General features: G+C 45.8%; 1 protein-coding gene across 2 annotated transcripts in view; it reads left to right on the top strand.

Annotated features, from left to right (window-relative positions):
- The window catches only part of ZCCHC2 (zinc finger CCHC-type containing 2), a 233,224-nt gene that overhangs the window by 18,023 nt on the left and 199,046 nt on the right, over window positions 1-16,155 (top strand). For both annotated transcript variants that reach the window (XM_085606904.1, XM_085606903.1), the window contains exon 2: window positions 6,490-6,595. In XM_085606904.1, coding sequence (XP_085463030.1) covers window positions 6,490-6,595 — 106 coding nt within the window. The remainder of the gene's footprint in view (window positions 1-6,489; window positions 6,596-16,155) is intronic.

Below are 16,155 nucleotides of genomic sequence, written 5' to 3'. Positions count from 1 at the left end.
GGGTGCGTTTGCACAGTGGTGAGGGTGGGGCCGGGCCGCAGTGCACATGTGTGCACACATCCTGTGGCGCGGTTTTAGTTGGGGAATTAGTTCCTCGTCAATCCTGAGGGTCCATGGGGGCCAACTAGCCCACCAGGTACCTCCAGACTAGATCACTTCTTCACAACCTGTGAATCTCTCCCCAGATTTAGTTACATCACATATTTAGCCTGGGGCATCAGCGACCATTCGCCTTTGTGAGTGACCCTGAATACTAAGGTGTTAAACCCAAAGGGATGTGGGAAATGGAAACCTGGTGCTTCTCCACAATGTCCAAGAAGTTAAAAGCCTAGGTAAACCATCCAAGCTCTACTTCAAGGAAAGGGAGGACTCTGTGGAAAGCCCAGTCGTGCTCTGGGAGACATACAAGGCCATGCTCAGGTGAGTCCTAATCACAGTGGTGGTGGGAGGCAGAAGGGAGTGACTTGCTAGGCTGGGTACCCTGGATAGGGAACTGATCCAACTGGAAAGGACATATGCAGAGATACCAGCCACCTCTGGCGTGAGAGCCATGGATTTAAAGACAGCAGAGTATCAGACAGCAGCCAGTTAAAAGGCAAAAGGGGCCTGCTTGGCAAAACAAGAGAATAGATGAAGGGGGTAACAAGACAGGTAAACTGCTCACATAAATCGGCAGGAAAGAGAGGGGTAGCATGTTAGGGAAATAAGAGTGTGCTCCGGCATAATGGTGAAAGAGAGCTGCGAGATAGAATAATTGTTTTCAGACACCTCAAAACCTTTTATGCTTTCCATCTGCGGGATCGCAAATAGGAAGTACTAGCCTTCATTGCAGACTGCCCTATGAGAAGACTGGGTGAGGACCACATGAGAGAATTTGAGGCAGACATTACAATAGAGAAAATCTCCTCTGCAATAGGCCATATGCAATCCAGGAAGGCCCTGGACCCGAACGTGTTCTCAATAGAATTCTTTTGGAAACTGCATAAGTGGACAGGAGCCCCTCTTCACCCAGCCTTTGTGGCAGAGTTCCAAGAGAGAGCTACTGGACTACATGCTCTTGGCGGTGGTACTTCTGAAGGCAGGGAAACCTGAAGATGGATGTGACTTAGTCCCATCTCATTATTGAACACCGATATTAAGATCCTGGCCAAATTCCTGGCAATCTGACTGAGGGTGGTTGTAATGTAGCTTGTGCGCCTGGACCAGAAGGGCTTTATGCCTGGTTGGTTAATAAAGCTAAACCTGACACGGTTACACAATACCGTGGCTGCAGCTATGTCACCAGCCGGAAGGGTAATATTTTGCTGAACGCCAATAAGGCCTTCGATGCAGTGGACATGGAATGGACTTGCCTCTTAAGGGTATTGGCTAAAGTGGGATTTGGCCCCAAATATCTTTGGTGGTTCAGACTGCTGTATGATTGACCTCGAGCAAGAGTGCAAATCAAAGGCTGCAGCTGTCTAGAGTTTGGAGTGTGGAGGGGCACTCATCAAGGATGCCTACTTTTCACCAATGCTGTTCTCCCTTGCCATTGAGGCGCTAGCAGAGTGGGTGCGGGTAGAAGTGCAGGTGTGGAGCTGACCAGGCAGAGATGGAAGTGAAGAGCGCATATCATTATACGCTGATATCTTACTCTGCCTGACAAATGTGACCACAACGCTAGATAAGTTGTGGGTTTTTGTTTTGCGTTTTTGAGGACCACTTTGGGGTTGCCGTTATTGGGATAAATCATTATTATTTCTGGTGGGAGAGTGGACACAGCACAGGGAAGGGAATTGGCCCTGTCACTACGACCTCTGCTCCCAAGACTAGAGCAAGATGTAAAACATTGGCAGTCACTGCAGCGCTTGTTAATAGGGAAGGCTGCGATGTTTAAGATGCTAGCCCGCCCCAGATTTCGGTATGTACTCCAGAACAGTGCTTACAGGGTTCTGGGTGGATTTATTTATTTATTTTACTGCCGGTGTATTCACTCGTGTAAACACTGCTTCGGGCAGGCTGCGTCGGATGGCCATGAGAATCGTTCAAAGATGCAAGTATAAAGGAGATCTTTTACTACCAAATGTGCGGAAATTTGAAGCTGTGCAAGGAAGTGTTGTATATGACTAGGTGTACGCAGATTATACTAACCCTGCATTTTGGCAAGACAGTCTGGCGATGGGAACTATGTTGTCTACATGCTCTAAATGGGGGCAGATAGGCACACAGAGTATGCCCTGTGGCGGAAGTAGTGGTGGATACCTGGAAGAGACTAATTAGAGAAACGGAATGGAGCCGTTGGCTGACACCAAAAACACCAATGTGGAATGGTGCTAAATTAAGACACGTGGCTCTACGAGGGTTTCAGAGCTTGGATAATATTGGCCGCTCTACGTGGGCAGACGTGTAGGATTCAAATGGGGTGGTCCCCTTTGCCATGTTGCAGCAGGAATACAGCATGCCTGAAACGCAGTGGTTGCACTATTGTCAACTGTGGCACACCCATAAGGAATGTGTGTCTCTGGATGAGGAAGCGCAAGATATCTCCCCTTTGGAAAGTAGGCTCTTGGATGGGCGGGTGGACGAGAAATTGATATAATTGACATATGGGACGGTAATGAGAAACAAGCAGGCCCCCCTATTGAAATTGCAGAACACCTGGGAACATGATCTTGGGGAGTTGGACGAGGATGACTTGCGGGAAGCTTGAGTCCCCTGCAATGGTAGCAATAAAATTGTGTTTCCGCTTAATCCAGCTCAAGATCTTAGACTGTGTCTACTACATATGCGTTCTAGTTTATAGAATTGGTAGGACGAGGGATGCAGACTGCCTGATTGGGTGCGGGCTGGAGGGGAACCTTCCTACACATGCTATGGAGTTGCCATCGCATACAGCCTTGCTGAGAATTGGTTGGGAAATCCTTGCAAGGGACAGAGGGAGCTTCTCCTGGAGATGCGGCCTACTCTGACGTTACTGGGGATATGAGGCCCAACCGACCACTCCCAGTATTGGAAAATGTTTAGTGAACCTGGGTTGTATGGTGGACATAAGAGAGAGAGCACAGAGATGGGGGGGGGGGGGGGGTCTGGTGTGTCCCCTACATATCAGAACTGGGAGATAGACATGGAATTCTGCAGAATGACGGAAAAGGACATTTAGAAGGGGAAAGAGTGAACGAGGAAATTGATAAAATATGGGGAGGGTGGGACATGACTATTACTAGGAGGGGAAACTAAGGAGATGCCAGCTCACCAAGGGCAGAGGAAAGGTACAGCAGTCGATTGGATGACCCTTCGAAACTACCTCATGTGATTGGGTAGGGTAAAAGTTGAATTATACAGGGTGCATAGTTTGAAGGATATTGCTAATATGATGCCCGAATCTTGGGACGAAATGGGGTGAGTGAATGTCTTGATTTTCATGTTGTATTTGTCGCATTGCAAAATCAATAAAAAAAATAACAAAGAGAATTTGTGGGTTCTCTAGAGCAGAATTATGCAGAAATCCTTAACGTTTCTTCGGTCTGGAAGAGAAAATCTGAGTTTTTGTCTTTAAACCATTGGAGGTGAATCCATTAAGAGACCAGTATATATCTAGATCATTTATTAGGTCTCGGCTTGGCGAAAGCCGGCCATGCGCTGCTCTCGCCATGCGAGGGCTTCTTGGAATCGATACGGATTCCGAAGCAGTGTCTCTGCTCCGCCTGGAGTTTTCATTCGTGTGCGTCGTTTGGCGTTACAAATTATGCAAAAGGCAGTGCAATGTTTGCACCGGAGGCATTTAAATCCCTCCTGGTTGCCACCCTGTCCCCCTTTGGACCCGCCCAGCGGTATTGGATCTCACTTGCGGCGTTACACACTCCCTCATTATCTGGGACACACTGTTTTTCACACAACGCCGACAGCTTGTTTAAAATGTGCCGCTGCGTGCTCCTGTTGCCACCTCCCTCGGGCCAAGGCTTGTTGTTCAGTGCGCTTTTTGTTTTACAATAGTGGCCCAGCGGCGTTCTATTGTGTAATGTATGAGGATCTGCTTTGTTTCATTTAAACAATATGATGTTCTTGCTTAGTATATTCTCTTCGTTTTGTCACGGTATTATTTGGAGTTGTGTGAAGAGTTTCACGGTGACCTTGCTCCCTTTCCCAGCCTAGCTGTGGCGTGGAGAGCTCCCTGCGACTCCCGCTAGGCGCCTCCAGAGCAGCGGTTGGACTCTGAGAGATCGCAGGCAGTGAGGCAGACGGAGCTCAGAAGATGGCGGCCCCCATGCATCACTGAGTGTATGCAGGAGGCCCGAGCTCTTTGTCTCTCACGCTCACGGCCTGGGATTGCCGGCAGCCCCTATAAGACATAGGTGAACCAGAGGCGACCAGACACACCCCCTCCATGCGACACCTTGGGGATAGGGCGGGAGCGCCTTCGTTTCTCCAGTTCTTTTAGGCTTGGGAAGTTCTTTCAACTATTTCATCTAATGGCAGCCTTCCAGTGGTATGTATTGAGTCTTAAACATGAGGGTAGCAGGGCACAGCACCTAAAGCACTTATTTGCATCCTATGTAAGACCCACGATTCGAACTGAGCGGCGATTTTAGTTTTTACCATAATCCTTTCTGCTACGCGTTCCATTGGGCTGACTGGGATTTCGACAGTGTTCGCGGTTTCTCGTCCAAAACTCCTCATTGTTTAACTTTATAACTCGAGCGGTGCTACAGGCGAAGTGTTGGTTCAGAAACTACCACAGCCAAAATGCATTTTATTAAATGTAAATATACTGAACTAGGCAGTGAAGGGGTTAGCCAGCCACTTTATATTTTCGGTAATTGTTATCTGTTCAAGTAGGACAAACCGAACCGATAACTAAATGCCACAACTTTTTCTGTCCTGTGCTTCCCTCTTGCAAAACGTTATTTTCCGGTACATTAGCCCACTTGTTTCTAAAAAAAAAAAAAAAAAAAACCAAGACTTCAAGGCCCAGGAAGCAGTGTTTTGCTTGATGAAAGTCATGGCTGAACACCCAGCATCTCGGTGATAGGCAGTGACTGTAACGTGAGACACGGCGACTGATTGGCAGCCTGTAGTATGTTTGCAGTGAAATGTTACAAAGCGCCCACGTTCAGTTCTGGAAATGTAATTAGCCATTTCCACAGCTCGGGAGATGCCACTGCGATAGCGCTGCACGGGGTTGAAGGTCGTGGAGGAGCATAGTCAAATTGACTGTTGCCAGTTATCTTAAAAACTTAACTCTGTTGCAGATACACACGTTTTCATACCTGTCTCACGCAGCAGAAAAGACGTAAATGCATAAAGATAGTTGGGTAATTAAGGTGCTGGAGCTTAAACTGCCAGCCTCATGTAATCAATAGTAGCCCTAAAAAACAAGCATTAAAAATGCAATAGGTCTCGCCTTTCATTAAGTTAAAGCCATTTGCTTTGCTATACAATACCATTAACAAAGCAAATGGCTTTGACTTAATCAAAGGCGAGACCTATCGCATTTTCAATGCTTGTTTTCCTTTGGAGTCTCATGGTTCTATAGTATCTGGTCATTCGTATACATGAGACGGAGGTATGAGGGCAGAGCCAATTTTCCAGGACAAAGAGTTCAATTCCGATATAAATTTAGGAAACCTCGCCAAAACAAGCTAAAGAGCAAAGGTGCCAAGACACAACCCTGCTTTAGGCCTCAGACACTACTACCATTGAGATCAACCTGGGCCCAGTTTTTATATATGTAGATACTATGTCATATGTAAAAGGCCTTCATGTATCTTAAACACTTGGGACTTTCACCATATTAGATTACAAGCCAGCAGATTAAAAGCAGCACCGTGATCAGTGAAACAGCAAATTTTTCCATTTGACTGTTCTTCATGCTTTCTGATCCTCCGAGAACTAAATGGCGATATTTTTCGTTGAATAGCTTGGGCGAAAATTGACCTGTTTCTTTGAGATGAGACACCAACTAGTCATCCATCGCTCAAAACATTGTGCTAAAGTCCTAGAAAAGATGTTTGAACTTGGTGTCCGAAAGGGAGGTTAATTAAGCGACCCCCAAAAAACCCTTTTTTTCCCTGAAGAATAGGTGGTCTGTAATCCCTTGTGTAGTTGGTGGTGGTCATTGTTGTGAGTTTAAAGATATCCATGACAAGATACTGGTTTTACAGTTTGTTTTTAATTTGTTTTTTTTCTTTGAGCATTGGAGGATGTCGTAAAATTCGAAATATTTTGTTTGAAAAGCTTTGCTTGACTAACAGTTGTGGAATTTCTTGTTTAGCTTAATGTAGCAGGTTGGTAGTGTACTGTTTATGGGATCACTATTCAACATTAATTGGTTAGTTGATATCCTAGTACTTAATGACTGCTAGTAAGATTCATGTTGCACCCTCTGAAAGTACGACCCACAAAAGAATTAACTTATTCGATTTGTTTAAACACTAATTGATCTTTAGCTCCATTTATTTACTATACTTTTTCAAATCTTTTTGATCAAGATTTCTTTTTTGTACAAAACAGGAACATTTCCCTCATTGTGACTGTTTGCCAAGGCCTGCAAGTTGTTTGCTGGAATGCACAAAATCCTTTCATGATGGATCGGCTTCTCATAAGGCTCAGCGAGAAGGTAAACACACTTTTTTCCCTATTCCTAGAATATCCTAACACGGTGTTTCCTCTAAGATTTCGGTGTCATAGTAACCTAGTTATGTCCAAGTTTTCCTGGCTGTGTTCAGAACTGAGTGATGCGAGTAGGCAAAATGCTACATTTTAGTTGGGCTGGAAGAGACTTCTACATGGTTGAAATCATTCGTTCGAAGCATTTGTTTTCCTAATCTGCCTAAAACCCACCACATGTAGAAACCGTTTAAAAAAGCACTCTTGAATTAATCCAATACTTCAGAATTTGCTACAGTACTTTGCAGCAGAAAGTACGTAAATTCTATTATTTACTTTTAGACTCGAACTGCTCTGAATGCTAGATTTGTGGTATTGGTAAAAAATGGCTACCTTTTACAACAGAATTAAAGTACAAATGATGAACTTTAGGACTAGTTTACCAATACAGCTCTCATTCTTCTTACATCCTACGTCTCAAGACGTATTAATTATTGCTTTTACCGTCTGGGAATGTGTGCTTTAGAAGGGCGGTGGCAGGGGGTGTGTCCATCAGAAAGTTTTGGTTAGAAAATTGGGTAACTTGAATTGCTTTGCTTATCTATGGCAATTAAATTGATTACTCTTTTGCTACTTTGACACAAAATAAAGCATTCACAACTGTTACTAATACGCCCAGATTCACTGGTAAAATATATTTAATACACATGTCAATCACAATTAGGCGGTAAATCTGGTTTGTAGACACAGTAGATGTTGGAAATGTGCCCTTTCTGCAGGGTCGGCCTCGATTTTCTTTTTTGCTTCTGCTGGCTATAGAGCTATGTGCATTGTACCTCTGCTAACCATTGATAAATCACTTGTGCTCCTCCCTTCAAAATGTTGAGATTGTGTGAGAAAGTGGCTCTGTATATACTGTTCCTTAATAGGTACAGGGTGTACAGAGTCCACAGTCCCCCAGGGTTTGACAGAGGTTAAAGTTAGATTTAACCTTACTCTCAAGTGGTAGCTTGGTCGAGCAGTAAGGCAGTATCAGAGGACAGTGTAAAGTATTTGTTGTACACACTCAGTCAGCAAATGGTCTCACACACTCAATAACTGAACTCTAGGCCAATGGTTTATATATATATGTGTAGTCTCTAGGTGCCCAGATGCTAATCCTTGGATTGGGGGGTATGGGTGCCCTCTCCTCCCTAGGGGATAGTATGGGGGGTTATTGTCACCCTCCTCTGCTTCCCCTTCCTCATCTGACTGGCCATCACCATGTTCAGATGGGTGGTCCTTAGCATACTCAGCCAAGAGCTCCTGGAGCCCTAGTTTGGTTGGATGCAGACCCATTGGTACATTTTTAAGTTTGCATAAGGACCTCAAGTCCTTGAAAGACCAGTGTAAGTAAGGTGTGAGGTCGAGCTCCTCCACCAGGTCCATGTTACAATTGTCACTAACAGCTGGGTTTGTTTGAGTCATTCTAACTGGAAAAGACCAATCGGAATTCTAAAGGCAATTTTTAAGAGTTCTGTCGTGTGATCAGATGGTAACCAAGTAGTCCAACAAATGCAAGTTTGTATCCCACCGCTGATCCACCAATGTGAGAAAGTGGCTCTGTATATACTGTTCCTTAATAGGTACAGGGTGTACAGAGTCCACAGTCCCCCAGGGTTTGACAGAGGTTAAAGTTAGATATAACCTTACTCTCAAGTGGTAGCTTGGTCGAGCAGTAACGCAGTATCAGAGGACAGTGTAAAGCATTTGTTGTACACACTCAGTCAGCAAATGGTCTCACGCTCTCAATAACTGAACTCTAGGCCAATGGTTTATATATAGGCTTGTTTTATTTTAGAACCAACACTTGGATTTAAAATATACTTTCTCAGAATGAGATGTTTCATATAAATACTTTTGCAATATGCAATTGACTTTTGTAAACAGTTACAAGTGGTTGCAGTAGGCAACTCTATTTTAAACACAACCATGCATTGAGCTCAATGGTAAATTCAAGTTATTTGCAACAGATTACTTTTGAGATCACTTTTGGGATTCCAGGACTGGATCCAAGATTCAGTCCTGGGTCAGTACTCGGAATCAATTGATGAAAGTCGACTTAATTACTGTAATGATTTTTAAACAATATTTAGCTATTTTAAAAGTTGACACTTAGAAAATATTTCAAAGAAAACAGTCAATGATTCCCTATGGAAGAAAATTCAAGTTGCAGGTACAGTATGTTCTCGTTACTTTTGTAATCCAGTACTGGGTGCCTAGACACAGTACTGGGACCTTTATCCAAAACAGGTAAGTAATTACGTTTTCAGATATTATACGATTTTTGAAGAATATTTAAAGATTGCAGAAATCGACACTTAGAAGAAATTTCACAGAAAAACAGTCAATGGTTTCCTATGGAAGAAAATTGGGTTAAGGGTAAGTACAGTTGTAAGTATTTTTCAGAGTCAGTGCTGGGCACCAAGATCCAGCACCGGGAGCTCACCTAAGAGCAGGTGAGTAATTTAGTTTTCGTTACTCGGCTGATTTTTGGTGAATATTTTAAGATTTGAAAAGTCCACACTTAAAAGAAATTTCAGGAAAAAGCCAGTCAATGTTACCCTATGAGGAAAATAGAGTTAGCGGTTTAAGGGTAAGTACTCGACTGGCAGAGTTGAGGTTCTGGGCATAGACTCAGGGGTCCCCAGGGTCAGGTAGGTACAGTTGGTTCACCCTCAGCGACTCTAGGGCGGCCGGGTGCAGAGCGAGTTAGGCCCAATGTTATCCTATGAGGGAAAGGGGGGCCTTGGTTGGTGGCTGCTGACTGGCAAGCCACACGGCTGTGGGAGCTGGGCTCCTGTTCATTTACTCGGGGCAAGTGAGGAAGTAGGTAGGTTTAGAGTTTTCACTGCCAGGGCCACTCGGGCGGCTGGGTGCAGAGTGCTTTTGAGCCTTTCGGGCGCTCAATTGATTTCAATGGGAAGTCTCCGGTTTAGAAAAAGACTGCAAGCTCTGGGACGAGGACTCTTCAGGTGCCACCACCACTTCGAGAGGTAAGTTGGGTAGTTGGAGGATAGGTAGGTACCCTGGGATTGGGCACAGGGGGCCGCGGGGCGCCGCGTGCAGGGGTGCCTTTTGGTTTCGGGAAATCTTACCCTCTGTTGATCGCGGTAGGGGGGGCACCTTGTTCTGAGGTTGCAGGCTTCTTCAGGAGTGTCGAGGGAGGTCCTTGGGTGCCGGACTCGGGGTCACAGTCGCCGTGGGGTTGTCCTCGGGATCTTTGTTCACTCCGGCACTGGCCAGGCTTGGCTGGTGCAGAGTGTGCTGGTTTCGCGGTTCCGGGCTGCTGCCAGGGATTAGAGGTAGGTTTTGAGTAGAGCCTCTACTCATGGGAGTCCCAGGGGCTTAGAGCCAAAAGGTAGCCAGGTCCTCCGGGGTTGGTGAGGTTGCTGGCCACAAGAGATGCCGGGTTGGAGCAGGAGCAGGTTCGAGGGTCGACAGGCCGGTAGGGCTGGGGCCAAAGCAGTTGGTGTCTTCCTCTTTTTAGCAGCTGCAGGGCAGGTCTTCTTTCTTCTTGCTCTTTGTAGTTTTGAATCTGGAATCTGGGGAAGGAAGCTTCAGGGTGCCCCTAAATACTAGATTTAGGGGCGTTACAGGTAGGTGAAGGGCAGGGACTAATGGGTTCCTGTCCTGGGGTGGGTACACCCCCTATCCTGCCTCTCTCCTGTGGGAGGGGGGCAGTAGCCTAGTCCTGATAGGGTAGGGCTCCCCACCTTCAAGATGGCGAGAGCCCGGAGATGTGCTTCACCTCGCCTCCCCCACCTGAGGGGTGGGGTTGGCAGGCTGGCACATCCCCTGTCCTTATTTGGGGTTTCCGGCCAAAGCTTCCCGCCAGAGTGGGGGGTTGCAGGGGCTTGGGGAAGCTCAGAGGCGGCATGCCTTTGAAGCTTCCCCCTGCCCATCCTGGGGGAGGACATTTAGCACCTCGCCCATGATGTGCATTGTTGCAGGCCCAGGAGAGCAGGGGCTCTCCTACCCAGGGGTCCAGCAACATGTCTGATGGGTGGCAGCCTAGGCAGCCTCAGAGCAGACGTGGATTGTAGGTTAGGTTTAAGGGGGCACCTCTAAGATACCCTCTGGAGTGCTGGGTACATTAAATCCCACACTGGCATCAGTGTGGGTTGAAGTTTGATACCAAACTTCCCAGTCTTTAGTGTTGCCATTATGGTGCTGTGGAGCTCGTGTTTGACGAGCTCTCAGCACCATGTACTCTTAAATGGCAGCACTGCACTTACAGTGCTCAGGAATGGACCAGGACACTGTAGGGGCACAGGGCTCCTGCGCCCACACAATTGGCATAAGGCACCCAGCTAGAGGGGTGACTGATGTATGCCATGGCAGTGTAGGTGATGGGCATGGCACACAGGGATGTGTGTCATGTCGACTTTATTTTTGTCTTGCACCCAAACACCCAGCCTGCAAAGGCTGTGTGTGTGTGTGTGTGTGTGTGTGTGTGTGTGTGTGTGTAAGGGCACAGGGCCTCTAAGGGTAGCACAATGAGTGCTGCAGCCCTTAGAGGCCTTCCCTGGTAATAGGGCCCTGGGTACCTAGGGTACCATTTACCAGGGGCTGACATGTGGCCAGCGTTTACCGTTTTGGTTTGTTTTAGGGAAGGAACATAGGCCCTGGGCACCTGATTGGCAGGAGTCCAGGGCACACTCAAAGTACATTCAGCAATTTAGCAAAAAGTGGGGGCATACCATGCAAGAAATATGGCACTTTCTCACACATTGATATACTGCTGCTTGGTTTATTTACCTGCCTATAAGTCCCCTGTGTGAGTAAATGGTTTATTTACCTGCCTACAAGTCCCTTGTGTGAGTAAATGGGATTTATTGTGCTTTGCGGAACCATAGTTCAAACCTGGGTAGCTGTGGCTCTGAGCAGTCAGGCTTACACAAAGTAAGATGGGTAAAGCATTTAAACAGCACCAAAACAATGGCAGAAGTAAAACTAGACACACAAGAAATCTGATGCAAAATTAAAAAAATTAGTTTTGATTTTTGAAAATGTATGCACACGAAAACATCCACTGGAGGGTTACCAAGATTCGGATTTTACAGGAAACTGCAAACAAGCATTAACAAATTTGATACTTAAAAACTTTTTTGTTTTTTAAACGTTAACATGTAATGTGGTTACTTGGGCTGACAAACTTCTGCTGGAGAGGGGACCCACCAGGTCTAAAGAAGATTTCCTTGCCAAGAAAACCTGTCTTCAGAACAATTCCAGTGTCAGCGGCTCCTTGCCATTGATCCTATGGGGTGGTCCTGATGCAAGGGTCACAGAATATTGAAGATGCAGCACTGCCAACGGGGGTCTTCCTGGGGCTACCACATGGTCCTGGTAAGACGATCCTGGTCACAGGGGTCGAGCAAAAGTCCTCTTGTCGCTGGGTTACCAGTCACCTAGCATAGAGCAATCGCCAGTTTCCTTCTTTTGGTGATCACTTCTTCTTGGCGACCAAACTGCACTCTGACCCTCCCGGGTACAGCAGACTCTGGTGCAACGTTTGAGTGTCAGGTTCTGGTCTCTTAGTCTTCATGGGGTGTGGAATGACGATCTGGTGATCTCAACTACAGGCTATTTTAGCTTTTGTGGCCCCGTGATGCGAACAGGAGTTCAGCCAACTGACTCTTGGAGGCTGTGCTTCTAGCTGGGACGACTTCTCCACAATCAGTACTCAGCAGGTACAGTCCTTTTCTTCGCTAGCCCAAGGAGCAGTAGGTGCAGACCAACTTCGGTGCAGCCTCTTTACCGTTTCCAGGGTCAGCAGAGCAGTCCTTTCGTTCTTTTCTCCAGTGAAATGAGATCAAAGTTCTGGGTTTCAGGGGTGCCCATTTTATGTCCAGAAAGTGCCATCAAGAGGTCGACAGTTGCTAGCCAATGAGCTACTAGGTTCCCTCCCATCTGATGGCATCTAGGTATCCCAGAGTACTTTGTTTTACCCACGCCACATTGTTAGGACCCTTCTTGGTGTGTGGAGCTTTCCAGCCCACCCTGGAGGTGTGGCCACCTGTGGGCTACCCATTCCTGAAAGAACTGCTTTGACCAGTGTTTTGGCCTCTGTCCCAGACGCCAACCTGTCTACCCGAACTAAAGAGCAGCCGTCTAGTGTGTTCAACATTTGCCCTTCAAAGGGGTCTTCCTCTTTAAAGGTCGCCTTTTGGGGCAACACCTTGGGTGGCTTCCTGTCAGGAGGAAGTAACACCTTTTATTGCCTGTCCTGGGAGCCGTTGATGCATCTACCCAGGCGGGCAGAAGGCTGTCTCCTGGCCAGCCCCAGCAAATGTCCACTGGAAAACTAGGCTACAGAGTGGCAGTTTTCTAAAAGTTGCATGTGGCAACATGCTACATTAGTTTTCACTTGGGCATGACATCGAGCATAATGCAACAAGTTGTTTGATACCTTGAATCATCAACTCTGGTAGTTCAACTCAGAAGTTAGCACAGCTGAGGTGTTTAGTGTGTAACATTGTCCTCGCCAATGGGGCTACTAGTCTCTCCCAGTAAAAACAATTGCAGGTTTTAACCGACACAACATGTTCAACACATGCTCTGCTTTTCTAATATGCTGCACTGTGCCTTAGAACTGGATGGGTCTGATGTAGGGGTGACATTAAAATACATTAAAAAGGGTAGTGTGGGTTTTGCCATTGATTAAAATGGCACAGTCGAGTTAGCAGTTTTAAATTGCCCTTCCAGCCTGCAGTGACTGACTGGGAGATATGCAGTGATGGCTTGTAGAGGGAGTGATGTGGGGCAGGGGAGGGGCACGGCATACGACGGACAGGAGTAAGGTAAGTAATTAAATAAATAAATAAAACTATTTACCTTGCGCTTGCTGCATCGCCGAGTTGGCGATGGAGCGAATGCAAGGTAAATAATTGTATTTATTTAATTACTTTACTCATGTCTGTCGTATGCCCGAGTCCCCTGCCTCGCAGCACTCCCATAGCAAGCTGCCACTGGAGAGATGTTTAATGTGTCCTACTCTGGGTGACCCAATAAGTGCAGCAGTCTGAGGGAAAACACTTAACTTGCAAGCCCTGGGTGCCCTTGTACCATATGCCAGGGACTTGGAAGTAAGTTAGCTTGTGCTGGTTGGGTACGAGCCAAACCTACATACACGTTTAAATGTCAGGGCATTGAGATCTGGTTAGCAGGCCTCAGTGCACTTTCAGTTAAAAAACAAGCATCCTCTGTCCAGAACTGTGAGGTGACCATGCAGAATGAAAGGAGACGGGTCCTGCTGTCTGACCTGAGAGGAACTCTGAAGGTCTGGTCTTCTAATATCTTGTACCCAGGGCATGATCTACCAAAATATTTATGGGGCAGGTAACAAAAATACTAAACAGGTAGGGACACTAGTAGGCTAGACAGCACTGCTGTTTAAGGACTAGAACCCTCACTCACCCTGGGGTGACGTGCTTCATCATTGGGTCCCTTCTTCACACTGGGACCGCAAGGTACCCAGTGCCGGTTACAACCCTCCCCCCACCCCTGTAGGAGAGGAGGGATTATTTTAATATGTCACCCCTATTATCAAGTTTATGGGGGAGGGAGGGGCAGAGTGCAAACAAAAATGTGACTTAAAACCATCTCTTGGTGGGTAAAGACAACTTTTATGGTACTCCCAGTGGATAGGCTTAAAAACAAGCTATGTGAAATAGGGATATAGATATTCTCCTACTTCGTATCATGGTCAACATGTTTCTGCCTAAATTGACCAACAGGTTCATGGCATTCGTCAGGACCAAACTTATGAGTCACTCTGCTTGTGATAAAAAGTGAGAGAATGAAAATTATACTTTCAATCATCTAGTGGCTATCCTATGGTACCGTCATCTAGAAGGCTCCACAAGGTGATGGAAAAGTATAAAAACAGATAAAAAAAAAAATACAACTAATAATTCAAATGTCTACATTGTATCGCCCAATCATGTCCATCACCAACACTGCAACCCAAGTGTAATAGGTTGTTGTAGTCAGCTGTAACCTCCTTACCATTTGTAACCTATATACAAAGCCCATCTTAATCAGTCACTTCATGGCGGATCAGAGCTGAAAGGATATGTAAGCATGGTATCTGGATTAATTCAACTGCGATTAAATTCAGTTTATATCAATTACAATCTCACATGTCTTCTCTCCCTCACACACTATGATTACAGGGGTCTCTAGTTATGTGCACATAGTGAGGCTCTTAATCGTCCCTCCTTGAAAACTAGAAACGTACGAAAAGGAAAACCAGGAGAAAAGGACAATAGTCTCTCGCCTCCTTTAAAACTAAAATTAATACGAAAAGAAACCAGGATGAAATGTGTATAACATGTATAGCCTAATGTGAAACAGACTAACCGAACATGCCAATGTTATTCCAAGTCACGGCATACATATTCATATGGCCAATACATAAGCTAAATATCCGCATGTTGTATTCTTCAGGTGCCTTTAGAAGTAACCACGATGTCTTGCTAAACTCATGTGGCTCAAAGTGTAAGATAGACCATGATAAATGCAAAGGAATGTTTATCACGTTCTCGCTATGGTCTCAACCATATCGAGTTAAACATCCGAGACCTCATAGATGTAACATTCACGATCCAAAAAATAGATCTATTAAATATCGATGCCCGTGGCAAACATCTTACCCGATTAGTCTCGACCGCCACATACAGAAGGACCGGCAGGGACAAGTTTCAGGGAAGACGCTGCCCTTTCAGCATCAGTGACCAGAAATGATGTACAAACGTCGAGGTCGTAACCTGGGGAGTCATGGGCGTTGTAGTAACAACTCCTATAACAAACTTGTGTAACTAGCACTTCCTCAGGAATCAAAATATAGCCCCTATTATCACATCATAAGTGGATAGTACATAAACCAATAGGGAACATCAGGGATGTCATCATTTAGTCCTTTCTTATGGCTACCGATCCGTAAAACCAAACGCCGTTCTCTCTTAAAAAGAATCGTATCCAAGGGGCCCATTTGTATATCATAATTGGGTTTGTCTAAAACCTCCTGCTCATTCTCTGTGTGATCTCGCCCTAAGAAGTGCCTCGACAATTTAGTGTTCTTCTTAAACCTAATAGAGCTACGATGTTCAACAATCCTATTTTTCACTTTACGGGTAGTCATCCCCACATACATAAGGGCACAGGGGCACTTGATCAAGTAGATCACACCACATGAATTATAATTGGTATGCTTTGTCAGGGGCCAAGGTGTCTTCAGCCCTACTTCTAACCTGTTTGGTTTGTTGTGTAAAAGCACATACGGAGCAAGATCCGCAAGGAAAAAGCCCCGGTACAGAGAGGCCACTCCAAAGTGATTGTTGGGCTTTTTGTCCTTGTCCAACTCGTGGCCTTGTATGGACCAAGGTGGCCCTCAGATTGTTGCTCCGCTTCAAGGCAAAAAGGGACTTGTCTAGAGCCTTGCCTCTTTTATTGAGGATATGCCAGTTTGTGTTTATAACCTTCTAAACTGTATTAGTCAAGTGACTGTATGTACTTACACAAACTATT

The sequence above is a fragment of the Triturus cristatus genome, chromosome 5_2 (genome assembly GCF_964204655.1).
Source record: "Triturus cristatus chromosome 5_2, aTriCri1.1, whole genome shotgun sequence".
NCBI lineage: Eukaryota > Metazoa > Chordata > Amphibia > Caudata > Salamandridae > Triturus > Triturus cristatus.
Note: the sequence above shows the minus strand (reverse complement) of the source record. Positions and strands in the feature narration are given on the sequence as shown.